Raw genomic sequence first — 17,422 nt, forward strand, 5'->3', positions numbered from 1 at the left:
GAAGTCGATACGCACGTTGTACATACATTCTATGCATATATACTCTGTGTATCATACGTATGGAAGCACCGTGTGTTCGAGTCGAAACCGTTCTGTCAGCCTGGACGAGGAAATTACGGGAACGATTTTCTTCTTTTCTTTTTTTCCCCTATTATTTCTCTTCCTTTTTTCACGGAAAATTCGTTCCCGCGTTTGGGGCGTTCGGACGCGTGCGACACGACGTTGCGAGGACGCAGGTGATCGCGGGACCACGTAAATTAACCGAATCGAGAAAAAGACTATCATTCTTATATAGCGATTTACCGATGTGTACCTGCCACGTGCCGGAGACGAATCAACGAACGCTTTCGACTGGTTAATCGCCCTTTCCGGTCGCTCCTCGGCGTTAACGATCGACACGCGGTCACCATCCACGAACGAATCCCGCCTCCTCGCTCATTAGACCACAGCAGGACTCTTTGCACTCGAAACACCTGTGCCGACCGAGTGTCTTCTAGTCGTACGAGGCTCGAGGATACGTCGTTTTATCCAACAACGCTAGAGATATACGCTGTCGAAATGGAAGGCAACAAACGATACAGAGCAAAACCGCAACAGAGATTTATTCGTCGGTGGAAAATTCAGCATCGAAATAGCATGGACGATCAGTGCTGTGCCCGTTGTTAAGCAGAAACGAAAGAATCGACGAGATGGATCTTCTCGATCCAGAGGAACAAGGAATCCAACGGTAGTAGAGTGCTTTCTCGCTCGACAAACGACCATGACGATAACGATGACTATAACGATGACGATGACCACGACGAGGACAGAAGGATCAAGGTCGACGCGAACACCATCGCAGCTGGCAAACAGGTGAGGATCATCGATCGATCGGAATTCGGGGGTACTCGAGATAGCAGTCCCTCGAGCTGAATCATCGGACGAAGGAGCACAGGAACCTAAGATACACATACACACACACGCGTGACAAACGAATTTTAACAGATCTTTCACGGCAAGGAAAATTATAAAGGAAAGCAGTTTCTCTTGGACGTTCGTTCGACGAGAATTGAACGAGAAATGGCACGCTAGTCCGGCGTGGTTGCCTGCTCGCGAAGGAGGAAGGAGAAGGACATTTTCGAACACGAGAAAGCCAAATGGAAAACGAAATAACGCAAAAGTCACTCCGAAACGCCGTTCGGACACGGTGATTGAAACAACAGTGCTGCAGAAAACACTCGACACGGATAACAACGTGCTGTAACAATGGGCAAAATACGTACGCACACACGGACGACGATCGAACGAGAAAGGCTGACGACAAACTGGACGGGCAAAAATAGAAAACACAGCCGAAAATAACGAATCATCATCAGTTCGACAGCAAAGAGAGGACAGCTTTCGTTTTATATACACATATATATTATACACGTATATTCTATATCGTAGAATATAGATGAAAAAGCGGACTGTATGAAATTACAACAAAAAAGAGAAAAAAAAAAATATATATATATATGGAGTAAAAAGACAAAGAACTACGAGATGGAAATGAAGGGAAATACCGGTGCGACCCTCAGCACGACGCTAGGGCGACCGTATACATGCAAAAAATGAAAAAAGAAAAAAAAAATATGTAACGTTCTACTTCGTTTACCCGAAATACATCAAACGCAAAAAACATGAGAAAGAAAACGGACTTATTACTTATCTACGCATACTGCAACACACACACGCACACACACATACTATATATACGTACATTATATATATAGATATATAAATATACGTACATTATTATACGCACGCCGAGGACGGTACGTGGGGATTTGAAAATTGAGCAGGAGCGAAGACGGAGAAGCGTATGAAAGAAAGAAAGGACGTGTCGAAGGAGGATGGAGTGGGAAGAGAGAGTGAAAAGTGAGGAAGAAAAAGAGACATCCGTGTATTTTGTGAACGATGGTTGCATGCATAACGGACTAAATAATCGTAACGGATAACTAATCATAAACGAAAATAGAACGGCACTACGCCGTTGGGTTTTTTTTTTTTGTTTTGAGTTTTTTTCCTCTTCATCGCGAAACCGATCGCAAGAAAATATAATCTACGAATCACGATTAACGATATTTCGCAGAAGATCGAGAGAAGAACGATTCTTCGAGGGAAGGAAACACGCAGAATATAATGCTGAATTACTGAGAAACAAGCGGAAAAGATGTTACTTGCAAGTTAACACGTGCTTGAGAAAAAAAAAAAAAAAAAAGAAATATTGAAGAAAACGCTATTTTCTTGATGAATAATAAAATAATATAGGGGTTGCGCATTGCCGACGGAGACAACCTCCGCGCTTGCATTTTTTGCTTCGCACTCGCTACGTTGGGTATAATAAACAAATTTTTTTTTTGTTTTAATTTTTGCGCCATCGCGGGGCTCGTCGAACTTTTCGTCGCTCCTGGCCATCTCATACCAGCATTTTCAATCATTAACCGGCGTCGAGTACAGGGCAAGGGAGGGAAAGAAATTCAATGAGAAAAAAAAAGAAGGTTTTCGAAAAAGGAAAAAGAAAATGGGGAGAGGGGAGGCGATGGGTGAAAAAGAAAGATGGAAGTCAGGTTTTCGCGAAATCGTAACGATTCGATGGACGAGCTGCGACGGAAGCGAGCCCCGTGATTACTATAATTTCACCGTAATTAATTCATTTTTTTTGTCTACTTTAGTTTACTTTAATTGCTACTATTCTACTATTAAAAAGAAACGTCTACTATATAATCACTTACCACTATCGAATACTTTTTTTTTTACTACTACTACTATCGCTACTACTAGTATTTCTACTACTACTTTTACTATTACTACTTCTACTACTACACTACTACTACTCTACTACTGCTACTACTATTCTACTACTATCTACTATCTACTATTTACTATTAAAGCCTATATATTTTTGCGTCTTGGATGATTTGATGATTTTTTTTTTTCTGCTACTTTCGTGAATTCCGTGTAAGACTCCGTAAAAGAGAAAGAAAACTCGTTCCTTTTTCTTGGTCCGAGGAACTCGTTCCGGTAATGCCTACCAGGATAAACATTTCGTAACATTTTTTTTCCGTTCATTAGCCTAATTTTTGTTTTATTTTTTTTCCCTCATTCGGAATAATCACGCAATACCGTCAAGGCACAGGGTGTTTGTTTTTTCTTTATTTTTGGTTTCTTTCAAATTCGGAAAAAAAGGGAAAGGTATATATATATACACATATATATAGAAAAGTACGGGAAGGAATACATTACTCAGATGGAACGTAGAGCGATTGCTGGTAAAATTTGGTTTGGCGACGGACGAGAGATCTAAAAGGAGGAAAACGAGGGAATGGATTAATAAGATATGGCGTATAATAATAATCTTAATGTTAATAATAATGGTAATAATAATAATGCTAATTCTAATGATAACGATAATAACGCTGATCGCAAGTATGAAATCTGACGCAGTTTTTAATGGAAATCGTGAGCGCGCGTTTGGAACGGGAAGAGAAAATATATATATATAGAGAGAGAGAGAAAGAGAGAGAATCTGTGGAGAGCAGGAAGAAACGAGAAAGACGGCCTGCGCAATCGAGGAGAAATTCAAAAATTGAAAACAAAAAGCGAAAAAATGAAAAAAAGAAAAAAAAATGAAGAAAAAGAAGAAGACGAACGGAATGGAAAATACGATTAAACGATGGGGGGGGCCACGCGTTTCCTCGTTCAAGGGGGAACAAACGCGTGTTTCTTCTTTCTGGTTTTCGATCATAACGTTTACCGATAATATTTTTGTGCGTCGTCACGTTTCGGTTCTTTTCCTCGGGACGATATATATATTTTTTTTCTTTTTTTTTTGCTGTTCTACGTTTTATCATTATTATTATTATTATTGTCTTAATCTTTTTTTTTTTAAGCTCCTTTTTCCCCGAATTTCTTTGATTTTTTTCTTTTACTTATTATGGTCTTTGGTAGAATCGATAAATTCTGTTATTCTCTTTTTATGGTTTTTTTGTAACTCGTTGGAAATCGCGAACTCCTTTCGGACTCACCCCTACACGTACACACACACACACACACACACACACGCACACACAGTCTCAGATATACACACACGTAGGACACGCTTTACACGCGAAGATATACGTACATGCACACGCATACGGAGCGTACTAAAAAATGAAACATTTTTCGATTTTTCGAAAGAGTAAAAAAATCTATGGTGTTTTTAGTGGATAATATTTAAAGTTTAACTCTACATACTATATGGATAATCATTAAGTACACGAAGCATAGAGGTAAATTACATAGACATGTAAGGCAGGAAAAAAAAGTATGTATCTTAGCGGGCCGCTCCCCTCCGGATGCAAAATTTCTGCTCCGGCGAGACAAGAGGGAGGAGATTTTTCGGCGATTAATCACCAGGTAAAACCGAGAGCCAAGGAAGAGAGGAGAGAGACCGCACTTTCGGCCCGAGGCGAGTCTGTTCGACGACACGAGACAACGAAATTCCGAAACGAAATTTTTCCGAGGCTCACACCCTTCCGAGGTTCGACGAAGTGTGACATCGAGGAAAACCGAGGGAATAAGAAAAAGAAAGAAAAAAAGAAAAAAAAAAGAGAAAGAAATGGAAGGAAAAATAAAAAAGGATACCACTCGTTTCTCGTTTACTTTTCTGGAGGGAGAGCACCCGCTAGCAAGTTTGGTTTAAAATTAGTAGGTGAACGTGAGGAATTGCCCTGTATCATTGAAAACGCAAAGAGAGACGATTCGAAAACGAAACCGGACTACAAATTTCGACGAAACGAACAAAGAACGAACGAAGGAAAGTGGAGAAGAGAGGGAAATCATATTGGGACAAAGGAAAACGGATTACATTTTTTTCTTTTTTTTTTTTTCTCCCGTAATTGCGAGGACGAACAGAGGGGGGGAGAGAAGCCGTGCATGTAAACAGAATAGATGAAAGAGAAGCCGAGATTCAGTTTTTGTTTTCCGCGCGCAGATCACAATTCTCGTAACTAACGCGTAATCTTTATTTTTTTTTTTTTTTTTCTATTATTTTTCTTTTTTTTCTCTTGGGGGTGGGGGGGTTTCTCAATCGAACAATCCGTCAGCACACATACTTGTATATGGTTAGATTCTACACATCGTGCATTACAATTGTACGCACGCGTACATATACGTGATATGTATATATGTATACATATATGCACACATACGGAAAATAGAACCGTCGTCGCGCATGCAGGAAATATCGAAAGAAAGAAGAAAAACGGGAAACGGTATATTACACGGACGAATAACAAAAGGACACGACGAAAGAAGAAGAAGAAGAAGAAAGGAAACAAAGAGACCGATTCTCTCCGCCTGTAATAAGTGTTTAAGAGTTTATTAACGAACCAGATTTACCATAGAAAAGCTATATTATATATATCGATACATATATATATATAATTATATATATATATATATAGATTATTCTATATATCTACACCGTAATAACGTCATATATATTTTGTCAGTTTTTTCTTTGTTTTTTAAGCTATATAAGAGGATAATATCGCAGAGGAAAAAAAGAAAGAGAGATAAATAGATAATGCGAGAAAAAGAGAGAGATTAATAGAAAAGAAAGGCGCAAGATAATAGTCGTGGAGAAATCTTACAGAGTGGTAACGAAAGGAGGATAGAGATGGTAAATAATAGTAATAATAATGGAAACCGGATGGCATTTAAAGGTACCTATTAATTAAATAACAATTATTATTAATAATAGTAAGGTTTTTAACGTTCTAACGCAAGAGTGTCCATGCAACAAGAGTCTTTCTCCGATCTTTTTCTCCGACAATACCGTTCTTTTTTTCTCTTATTTTTTTTTTCTTCTCCTTTTGCAAAGATAACACGGGTTATCGGATGAATTTATGAAACGCGCAGTACTCTTTTTACATTCGACACGTGTGCCGCATCTACGAAGCGTGACATTGATATACAAATCATAAGTGCAATAGTTGTTACAATAGAACCCATGGGATTTTTTAAAAAAAAGGGCGTCGCCGCGACGGCTGACCTCGTCGTAACGAGCCTTTTTATCCGAGCGTCGCCGTCGTCTCCTTATAATATTACTTCCTTTTCGTCTCGCCGTCCTTCGTCCATCCCGCGTCCCACACATTCGACCAACCGACACACACACAAACACACACCTATCCACGCGAACACGCGTCGACGTCTATTACCGTCGTCGTCGCGTTTCGTGTGCCCACGATCCTTTACCGGCTTCTTTTCCATTTTTCTTTTTTCTCTCTCCGATCCGTGTATGGAAGGACGCGAGACTTGGGCCTTATCAACGTTTCTAACCGCTAAGGGGTGGAAAACGACGCGACGCTCGACGCTCGAGCACCGCGACGAGGGTGGCCGTCGCGCCGCGCCCCGACACAAGACTACCTCGCAAATTTCAGAGCTACAAAGCAGATATTACCGTACCTCGATTACACGCATGTACGATAGAACGCAGAGAAACTATCAAGCGACAGGAACGTAGGGAAGAAAGATAATGAAACACAGATAACATATTGAGATAACGAAACGACGAATGAACATATAGAAGGAACAACGGTCGTGTATAGAAAATAATTTATAGACGATAAGCCAGACGTATTCAGTTGCCGGAATATATTTTTCTTTTTTCTTCACTTTTTTTTTTTCTTTTTTTTTTTCTCTTTTTTTCATCTTTTCCACTGTAAAAATTCTACGTAACACCGTTGCGACGTACGCGCCGTATACACAGAGAGACACAGCTAGGGATTTCTTTCTTCCGAAATCATGTGTAAAACGATAATCTGCACGACGATATACATATATATATATATAGCTGTTGCATCGTGTTGTTGACGTTTGATACGCGCACGGAATTTTTTCGCTCTATCGAGATCGACGCGATCGAGGAGACGCACCGCCAATCGTATCGTCGATAATCGTTCCACCATTTCAGCCGCGAATATTCGAATTCTTTTTTCTTCGAACGGGATATAGCAAACATCGATATACATTTATAGTCGTTAATACGTACATTTATATATATTATATATAGAAGCACCAGTGATATCGCGGTGCGATCCTCCCGATCCATCGATCCGCTCGAACGATCCACGAGTTGTACGTTTTTCTTTTTTTTTTTTTTTTTTTTCCGATCCGTTTCGTTTCCTTCACTCGTTTCGGACGAGACTTGGACGAGTTCGAAAGCAACAGTGGAGATACGATATATACCGTATTATACGTACTCTCGATGGTTAATGATAAAATAAAAATAATAATTAAAAAAAAAAGGAAGGAAGGAAAGGTAAATCGCGTGAGAGAGGAACATCGCAGACAGCAAAGAATCCAACAGAAAACAAGAAAAAAAAAAAAAAATCGAAAAAAAAGATGAGTCCTCGACCCCACCCACAGACCCCCGCCCCTTTCATACAATAGGAAATAGTTAAACGCGAAATAGCGATGATAAAACAATTATGAAATAGAATTATTGTGTTCGCGAGCTCTGTCGAGGCGAGGGCCTCCTCGTCGAAGCAACGCGCGGGCTCCATTTTATTTTTCGCGATTTCCGCTCGTTGCTCCTCGCCGGAGGCCCTCCCTTCTGAATGTATATAGTGTGAAGTAGCTGGAATTCCTGATTTCTCGACGATCCCTTCTCCCTCTCGTTCGGGCCCCTCGCCCCTGGATCCACGCGGAACGAACCTCGTCGATCGATTTTCTCTTCCGACACGCCGTTTTTCTTATCAACATTATATAGGCAATTAAAGTATCGTACACCGTTAAGAATTATCCTGATATCGTGCCTCGAGATCCCGTCGATCGGACACAAATGGCGAGCGGGGCGGGTACCGCGACGATTCCTCCGCGCGCTCATCTCCGTTCGCCAAAATGGACGGCGGTGGTAACGAAGCGACGAGGGTCGAATTGGTATTCGCGATCGCTCGCCGATTTTGTTAACTAACAAGCGTCACTGCCAACCATCGTAAATCACCTCGACAGCAATAAAAGAGTGTTTCCGTGTCCGAAAGACGGGGGTTCTCGTATTGCGACTTATACCTAAATAAAGAAGCGTTATAATTGTACGTAGAACTGTAAAGATGGGATTAGTGCGCGAATTATTCGTTAGGAATGGAACGGAAGAGAAGACAACGAGGCTCGAAACGTGGTCGGGAAGAGTCGTAGCCCGGAGATTTCTTTTTCTGTTGTGTCCATCGTCGGAGAGGCGGAAGTGATCGGCGAGAAATGAGGAACGATGGTCGTCAGAGCCGACAACCTGTTATATATCATCGCGTTGCATTGCCCGAGAACGTCACGAGGACGGCCGAAGAGTATAGAGAGACAGAACGACGAACGAATCGCGAAAAGCTGGAATTCGGGGCGCAAACGTTTGCTGGAGCAAAGGATAAATGGCGTCGCTGTGGTTCGTTCTTAGGCGACTCCGTGACTCTTCTCGGGCTCGGTAAGCGATGATTTGTTATTATGCCGAAATCTGTTAGTTTTTTGTCCTACATATTAGCGTTAAAATAGAATGGGAATAGTAGAAATACCGTTGTGTTGTTTTTTGTCTCTTCTTTTTTTTTCTTTTTTTTTCTTTTTCTTTTTTTTCTACGAGAACGATAAAGTAAAGTAAAGGTAATTAAGAATCGACGATTTTTTCATCATCATGGGTAAATAATATAAACGCGGATGATTTACGGAAACGTGTAAGGAGAAAACCGAGGAAAAAACATGTTTGGTAATAAAAGGGATGAAAAGAAAGGAAAATGAATTTTGGAAAATGTAAACGAGAAAATTACGAAAACGAAACGACTTTAATGGGTATGTTAATTCGATTCGCGCAAATGGCTGAAAAGATACAGGAAAAATCGGGCGAGACGCCGATGTACGCGCGTCTTTTTTCATTTTGTAACGCTCACGCGCCAGCTAACGTCGCTTTTCTTTTTGGAACGAACGCGCGAGCAAACGTCCTGTTTTGTTCGTGCCGTCGAAATTCGGGAGAAAGGAAAATTCGAGGTGAAAAGTCGCGCTTTTGGTCTGCTTGCTTTTCGCGGAAGGAAAAGGGGAAACAAAAATTCGCATTCGCTTCCTTTCCTTCGTCTCGCGGCAAAATTTCTCGTTCTTTGATTATTACTATTATTAATACTACTACTACTACTACTACTACTACTACTACTACTATTACGCTACTGCTACTGCTACTTTACTACTACTCTACTACTATTACGGCCGCCGTTATTATTCGTATCGTTATTATTCTTATTCTATATTATCGATTAAAAAATAATCACAGAGAACGAAGAGCAAGAAAAGTGAATGTCGAAGCGCGCGCGTGAGCGAAGGGATGCACCGTGATCATCAACGAGCGGACACGCTCGACGAGAACAATTCCTCACAAATAAAAGAGATAAAACGTAACTAAAATAAAATAAACTAAAGTAATATTATAGATGAGAGTGAGAGGGAGAGAGAGAAAGTGAGCGAGAGAGCGAGAGAGAGAAAGGGAGTAATAATGGTGAATTGAAGGGAAAAAGAACACACTCACACACAAGCGAACGATAAACTCAGCGAGACCGATTTACTTAATCGCAAAAATTTTATTAACTGTGTAACTTTAAAAATAAAAGTCTATTTGAATGTAAGCGCGTTAAACAAGGAAAAGGAAGGCTATTAAGGAGAACGGTATATGAATATTATTATTATTATTATAAAACGAGTGAACTTAAAAGGGAAATGTCAAAAAGTGGAAGAGAAAAAGAAAGAAAAAGAAAGAAAAAGAAGAAAACGAAACAAAAAGAAATAATAAATCAGAGACACGCTTTCACGAGTAGATTTTTCAAGGAGACAAAAGGATTTTCTTCATTCGTTTTTTCTTTCTTTCTTTTTCAGTTTGATCACACACACACACACACACACACACACACACACACAGATATACTTATACGTTTAGATGCTGTAAACAAACTGAAGATAAACTCAGGAACATGGGAAACAGGAAAGAGGAATATGCTCTTCGAGTTCAGGGAAAATAGCTTAAACGCGTGTTTCGCGTGACACGAAATCTGAAAACAGAGAAACAGCTTGGAGTCCGGAAAAAAAGAGCGAAGAGTAGCCAGTGCAAAATCTCGCTGTTTTATCTGAGACGATATTTCCAGTTCGCGAATATCCGGGGATAAACGTTCGAAAAGTTGAAAAGAAAAAGATAGGAAAAGACAGAATCGATCACCGTTGTCCGCTTTAAAATTCTTTGAAATCCCTTGAAATTCCTTGAAGTTCCTTGAAATTCTCTTCTTTCCATTCCTTCATTCGCAATTACCGATTTCTAAAACAGTTCCTATGGTCCGAAAATCCGATTTCCACGAAGAAAGAAAAATAGACGACGATAAGATAGCCACTGATGATTACGGTCCTATGAAGAAACAGACTCGATTATGTTCCTCTTTTTATTTCCATTTCCGTATTATTATTTTTATTATTTCTTTTTTTTTGCAACCTACACAACCACGAACGATCCTTTCCCTCGTTTTCCTTCGTTCGTTGGAACACTTGCCGACGATATCGTCGGAAGAACGATCCACGCGAGATCTTTCATCGGTCGTTCCACGCTTTCCACCTTACGACCCAAAATCTTCACCTCCCATCTTGAATTTCTTGTTCGTCCTCCCTCGTTTTTCCAGCCCTCGCCTTCGTATTCCGCTATCTCTCTGTCTTTCTCTTGGTCCACGGACGGAAAAGCAAAACGACGAAAAAAGGGAAAAGAGAAAGGAAAATAAAAGAAACGAACAAAGAAAAGAAAAAACGAACAAATTCGCACTCAGAGCTATTTTTTTCCCCTCCGCAAACTATGTAACATAGTCGAGGCAAGTTTTCTTTTTATCACTCATGTGTATTCCGGGCAGTGAAAGAACAGGAAAAGTAAATAGGGAAAAAATAGGAAGACATTTGTCTCTTTCGGGTTGAACATTTTTTACATGCACACACACGCATAACACACGAGACAAGGAAATAACAAGAAAATCAATCTATAATGAATTTATGTGTAACATTCAATTGAGGATTGTATGTAATTGTATATATATATATATGAGTACAATGCAGTCCATGAGTTAAGATACATTCTCCTTTTTCTACCATGAAAAAATAAATTATTCTAGTTAAAAAAAAAAAAAAAAGAAAAAAAAAGAAAAAAGAAAAAAAAAATATGGTGTGCGTTAGTGTCTCTTTTTTTTCTTTGATGCCAATCTTCCCGATGATCATCCACAGGAACGACTTTTATTTAACGTCGCGGACGCCCATACACTGTGTAAACGAATTTTATTGTTGTGATGTGAAAATAAACGTTTCAGAAATTCAGAGGCTTTTCCTGAAATAAACCGTAAAATCGCGTTAGCCTATAAACGTACGTACGCATATCTTTCGATTTCTCACGCTTCGTTCGTCCGAGAGGAATATTATTCTTTGCCTGTCCCACATTTCTCCAGAATTTTTGCTACTTCTCGAAATTCGCAGATATAATCGCGCGTCTATCAAAGTAAATTCCGAAAACGCGTGCTACAATCGGGAAACGCGAATCCTTTTGATTCGTCGGTTAAGATTTCGAAGAAGTTCCTTGAAAAAGGGGGAAACGACGACGATCTATCGATCCGGGATCGAGGTTTCGTTCTACTAACGCGTTACGACATACTTAACTCTAATACGCATATGTACATGTATATTACTCGAGATCGCAGTTAGACTTAGCAGAGTCACGTTAGAATTTACAATACCCATAGGAAAGAATTGACTAGACTTTAAGTAAGTTTTAATACTTTTCAAAAGCGATTCCATCGACCCCCGGTTTCTACGAACGACCTTCCTTATCGACGGAAAGGCAGTCGTCGTATCAGCACGACTCGTGGCGTAATTCTGGAAGTGAGAATTAAAAACAGAGGACACCTAAGTCGCGATCAGTGAAAACGATCGTTCTTCCAGAAAAAATGCAACTGTCTTTGGAATAACTGTTGGTATAAATCGGCTGCTTGCCTGAGAAGTACCATATCGACCGAGTCGAATTGGCGTTATGTCGGCCTGAGTGCACTGACCATGTCGCCCAGTAATCGTTCCACGCTAACATCCCCTACTGTCGGCTTGAACAGCAATTCCTGCAGGGTTGATCGACAGAGTGCGCGCGCAGGTGGTAATAGCAGCAAAAGTCGTCCAACCCTTCGTGCATCCCTTTCGCAAAATACAGCTACCGTCTGCTCTTGCAGTGCTGTTACCCGCCCTGGTTCGCATAAGCCCCGTGATTCTGTATAATCAAATCAATTTCACGCAATCTTTATATTCCTTAAATTACAGCCTATTATTCCAACTAATTAATAGAATACGTTTCCTTTTTCTCACTGTACATCGAAAGTTGCATTTTACCTCCTTTGAAAAGAACTATAGCCTTGAGACAAGCATACTCCGAATGATCGACCCTCAGAAGAGTACATTTTGCCAATAGATCCCTCAATTTTCTCACTTCATCCACGAGCGTTTCTTTCCTTTCCGATGATAAATCGTTCGGTACCAGAGTCGCTTCCTCGACTGGGAAGTTCCACTGCGCGGCTGTCAGGACGAAAAGCTCGCTCCAAGATTCCTCCAGTAGTATAGTCTGGTCCCTGTAGGGTAGCTTGAAACAGATGATCAAAGATTCGTATACGATATTACGTTAGTAATTTACAGTAGAACTGTACCGTTATCTACAGTCAAAGGAAAATTAGTACGTACGATATCTTTGCTATGTACAGAAAGCTACTAGGGAATTGAATTACTTGTAAGAACGAGTGGATACTTCTCGCCCATCTGACAGCAAAGAAGAGTAACTTCGCAGCGAATTCGTAGATGTTCTCCGTAGGCAGAATAGAAAAGCTAGACATGTATTCCGTGGATCCAGGGTTCGTGATAGACGCTAACCGAGTGCTTGCGAGTTCCTCTGCGAGACAGACGAATATTATAAATAAAATAACGAGGTGTTATTTCTTCAAGTAGAAGTAAAGTAAAAGTACCCTTCGGTTCGATCCTCGTATCGATTGACCCAGCTTCCTCGGAACTCGTCACTTCGTCCTCTTTGGCAGTGTTCACTGTCAACGGTTCCGCAGTTGAACGTGGTAAAAAGTGTGCTGAAAATGAAAAATTCATCTCAGTGATATCGCGAAAACGATGGTAAGCGATTTAATGTGAAATTTGATACAGGTCGAGCTATTAAGGAGAGATGAAAAATTAAAAGGAAGTTAATTGCAAGATCAGTTTATACGTATTTAAAAGACTAGGATGTTTCCCTTACCGACCGATGGCGTAAAGGCCGACATTGTCGGCTTGAAGGGAAATAACGCAGGATACAGAAGGGGATGGTAAGGGTTGCTCGCTGCGTGGTAAACGTGCGAGATTCCAGGATACAATCCCGAAGGACCTCTTCTCGCGGCTGCGACCAGGGACGACGTATTTCGTGGAGCTCTTTCGTGTTGCACCGCTGTGAGTATCATAGTTTCTTAGTATTTCACATTCAGTTATGCATTCGTAGACAAATAGATAATTTCATTGCCAATGAAATATTACAATTACCACGGCTTAAGAATAAATTAACATAAATAAAAAACGAACGTTTCACAGATTTGCATAGATTTTACAATCGAACTTTGTGTACTATCGAAATCATCGTTGTGATATTAATTTAATAATTAAATTACCTGAAATAATTATACAAAAGGACAATAATCGTGCATTTTAAGTATGACCAAATGAATCTAAACGACCAGTGTCAGATATTTTATTTTCGACTACTGAAAACATTCAGATGTTTTTGACAAAATTGATATCGACTTTTATTCGGACAGAAACGTGATTGAAATGATCGAATATATATCATTATCCTTTATCGTGTAATATGTTTAGCTACCTCTTACAAGTTGCTAGTTTTGCTATTACTGCTCGTACCGGCTCGATAAAAATATTACAATTATTCGAATTCGTTAAAAAATAAACTAAATAAAATAAATAAACTTGCAATAATCACAAACTTCCATTAAAAAATCACAGTAGAATAGAAAGAACAAAGATCAGGTAGTACAGATGCGAACTTCACGAAGAAAAGAATTTCTCCAAAAAAAGGGATACAGGTAAACAATTGATCTTCCCCGACGAATTAACCCCTGTTTAAATTCAAACATCCCCCGCTCGCAGATGTTTCTGTATCGGAAGATTCTCCAATGACCCAGCACAGACCTCTAATGGCACCTTTCGTGAGCACCCTCGCTAATTGATATCTCCGCGCAATCAAGTGTTTGGATTATCGGACCGGGTTGGAAGTGTTTACAAAACCTGTGAACGTCAGGCTGCTCGTGACACTGCTCGTGTCGAGGCTAACTTTCCGGATTCTGGCGTGAGCAAGCACGAATATAGAATTTCATGTGGGTGCGAGCACCCTTTTTTTCTCCACTCGCCACCCCTTCGAACGGCTTCTCTATTTCTTTGTCGGGGAACGGAACGTCTCCATGCATTGTAATATCCTGGATGTTGGCTACGAGTGCTCGTGTATTTGCGCGAATACGTGGCTCCAAAAATGGGGAACGTATCGGTTCCTGTCATCCGCAAGAATTCTGACAAATGAGACGTCGTCGAACCTCGGGGAAGATAACTTTGCAGAAAATTCTCCTTTCAATCATGACGAATTTAAACTCGGTACTTTTTCAGAGATTGTCGGAAATGGTGGATATATTTTGGAACCACTGACATAACGTGCAATAAGGTATTTAATCGTTAACTGTTCCCCAATTTTATGTAGGTTTAATTTAGATGCATCCCATGTATCTTTAAGATAACGTGATTTTTTGAAACAGGAGCAGCACAAGTACCTTTACTGTGACTGCAACTGTTTCAATGGAATTTTTGTTAACGTTAACCGTTTCTCCCAATCCATAAATTTTTTCTGATGACCCATTCATTTCAAGCACAGTGTATTGTATCTTTTATCGGTTAACAACAACTTTAGATGATTATCTATCTTACTATTTTTCTTGTTATCGAAGGGTTATTACCCGTTAAGATAAATAAATGAATAAGTAAAGAGATAGTTGCTTATTGCACGAATGGAATAATTTCTTTTTAATATTAACCCTTTGCACTCGGGAGGCTACTCTCAGTCGCCATTTAATCAGATTCTAAAGATCGATGTTAATTAATATACCAAATTTAAAATTATCCAACGATGAGTGGAATATCAAAATAAAATAATTCTGCGTCTTAATTTGCGTACGATTTCTCATTTACCGTTTTAAAAATATCGTCGATTTTATGACAGAAAGTTTTCGTAATTACTATTTATCTGCAATGAAAAATTCGCCGAGTGCAAGGGATTAATAAAGGGATTAGGAAATATACGAATTGATCAGCGAATTATAAATACCCTGAAATTTTGAGAGTAATTTCATTTTGCTTGTTCGCGTAATTTATTGAATCTACAAACTCTCGGTATTTATTAAATCTACGAAAGCTAATAGATGTAATTTTGTTTCGTTAGTTTGTATTTCATTCGGATTTAAGGTTATGTTTTATCAAATTTGTTATAAGTAAAGAATAAAAGCGTAATCACCGTTGAAACGAAGCGTACCATCTCGTTTCATGTTGACCTGAAGGCACTTGGTAAATCGACATGCCTGGCACTGATTACGTCGAGAAACGTCCACGATACAACGACCATTTTCCTTGCAAACGTAATCGAGGTTCCTGTACAGTGGAATCGGGAATTATTTCAACTTGGCTACGATTAAATTCCATCATTGGATAAAGCAGCAGCATGAAGCAAAGAGCACGTCGGTTATAAATATCGTCAACGATATTATGGACAGGATATTTTTTTGAAATTAAATATAAATTCCAGTTTTATTTTCAACGCGAATTGACGAGCTACCGATTTACTTCGTACCGTTCCACGAATGAATTATAAGGAATTTTAATAACTTAATCGCACTTGATCGAGCAATTTAATTTCTTGTTCGTTTTGGTAACTTCATCGGTGCAGTTACTTCGGAAACGACTGCAAATTAATTACCTTGCGTACCTGCGGATCGACCGCTTAAAGAAGCCGCGGCATCCGTCGCAGCTCGGTACTCCGTAATGCTTGCCAGATGCTTTGTCGCCGCAAACTTTGCACAAACTTTCGCCGCGGCTGTTGTCCTCCATTTTCTCCTGGAACCTAGACATCGAAGCGCAATTAGAAGAAAGTTCGGTCAGCAAATGAAATGTTACGTTTCTAGATTTCAGAGAGTTCAATAATTAAATAACTCTTCGTCCAGAAAAATAAATCCGTTTTCAAAATATTCGTAACGTATCCAGCTGTGAAATCGTTTCTTTATATTTTATCTCACGAGCATTCGAAGCCATTGCTTTCTCGCAGCTCGTATTAAATTGAACTCGCAATTTTTCGGAATATATTTCGATCATCGATTTATTTAGCCAGGTACAGCGATATTTCGCTGTTTCGCGTGAAATTGTAATAACAGTTTTGCCTTTGCACAGGTCAAGTCGCACGCCATTATCCGTCATTTTCAGTGGTGCAATAACGTAATGCTCGTCGTGGTTATCGTGTCTCTTTCCGCAATGTCTCGTTCAATGGAGGAAGTTATAGTCACCGAGCGACGGGTCGTTGCATATTGCAACGTATAATGAGAAGTTCAACGATTGTTAAACATCGTTCGCCGATGTCATGATTCGATTCTATCAATGCTCACGATATTACTTCGTTACTTGTACTAAAATACGTATAATTGCCACTGACAATTTACGTAAAGCTTAAAAAGTCAAAAATTTGACTGCTCTAAAATCGTATTACCGATGGACCAAAACGTGTATCAAGGTTGCTTAACGATGAGTGAAAAAAATACTAGAGTAAGAGATACAACGTCGTCTAATAGGTTTAGAGTTTCAAATTCTTCTTCCAAAGAAGAGATAAAAAGATAATCATGATTATTTACGTACAAATGAAACGTGCGTGTACCAAAAAAAGAGGAAAAATATTTAGAAAGCAACGTTTCCATAAAACCTCAACCCCTCTGGACATAACTGTTAAATACGAAACGAAATACTAGCAAGGAAAACGAAAACGTTCGTCGCTGAACAGAAGTCAGAAAGTGGAAGAAAAATTCGAGGTCAAGCTAAAGTATCCCTAATGTTTCTGTTGACTTTTGCAACCCCTTTCCCGGCGTGGCACACGCTTGTTCTCCACCTCTCCGTTCTCCATGTCCTTTTCACCAGCGAGAGCTCCCTCTTTGTTGAGGCCCTGGGGGCGCCTCCACCACGGTCTTCCTCGTTCTAACAGCACGCCGGGCCACCTGTAGGGTTCCCAGACTCAATAATGCATCGGTGACGTGGAGCATCGCTCAGG

The 17,422-nt window shown here is 39.9% G+C and overlaps 1 protein-coding gene across 1 annotated transcript; it reads right to left on the reverse strand.

The window, feature by feature from the left end:
- Positions 1-12,077: 12,077 nt before the first annotated feature.
- On the reverse strand, positions 12,078-16,221 carry LOC108553646 (nuclear receptor subfamily 2 group F member 1-B). Its single transcript, XM_017908636.1, has 7 exons — positions 16,100-16,221; positions 15,650-15,765; positions 13,328-13,513; positions 13,050-13,163; positions 12,816-12,976; positions 12,427-12,673; positions 12,078-12,307 (listed from the first exon to the last, which is right to left on the reverse strand). The coding sequence occupies exons 1-7, from the start codon at positions 16,219-16,221 to the stop codon at positions 12,078-12,080; spliced, it is 1,176 nt and encodes a 391-aa protein (XP_017764125.1).
- Positions 16,222-17,422: the final 1,201 nt, after the last annotated feature.

Source organism: Eufriesea mexicana, unplaced genomic scaffold (genome assembly GCF_001483705.2).
Source record: "Eufriesea mexicana isolate 0111107269 unplaced genomic scaffold, ASM148370v2 scaffold22, whole genome shotgun sequence".
NCBI classification, from domain to species: Eukaryota; Metazoa; Arthropoda; class Insecta; order Hymenoptera; family Apidae; genus Eufriesea; species Eufriesea mexicana.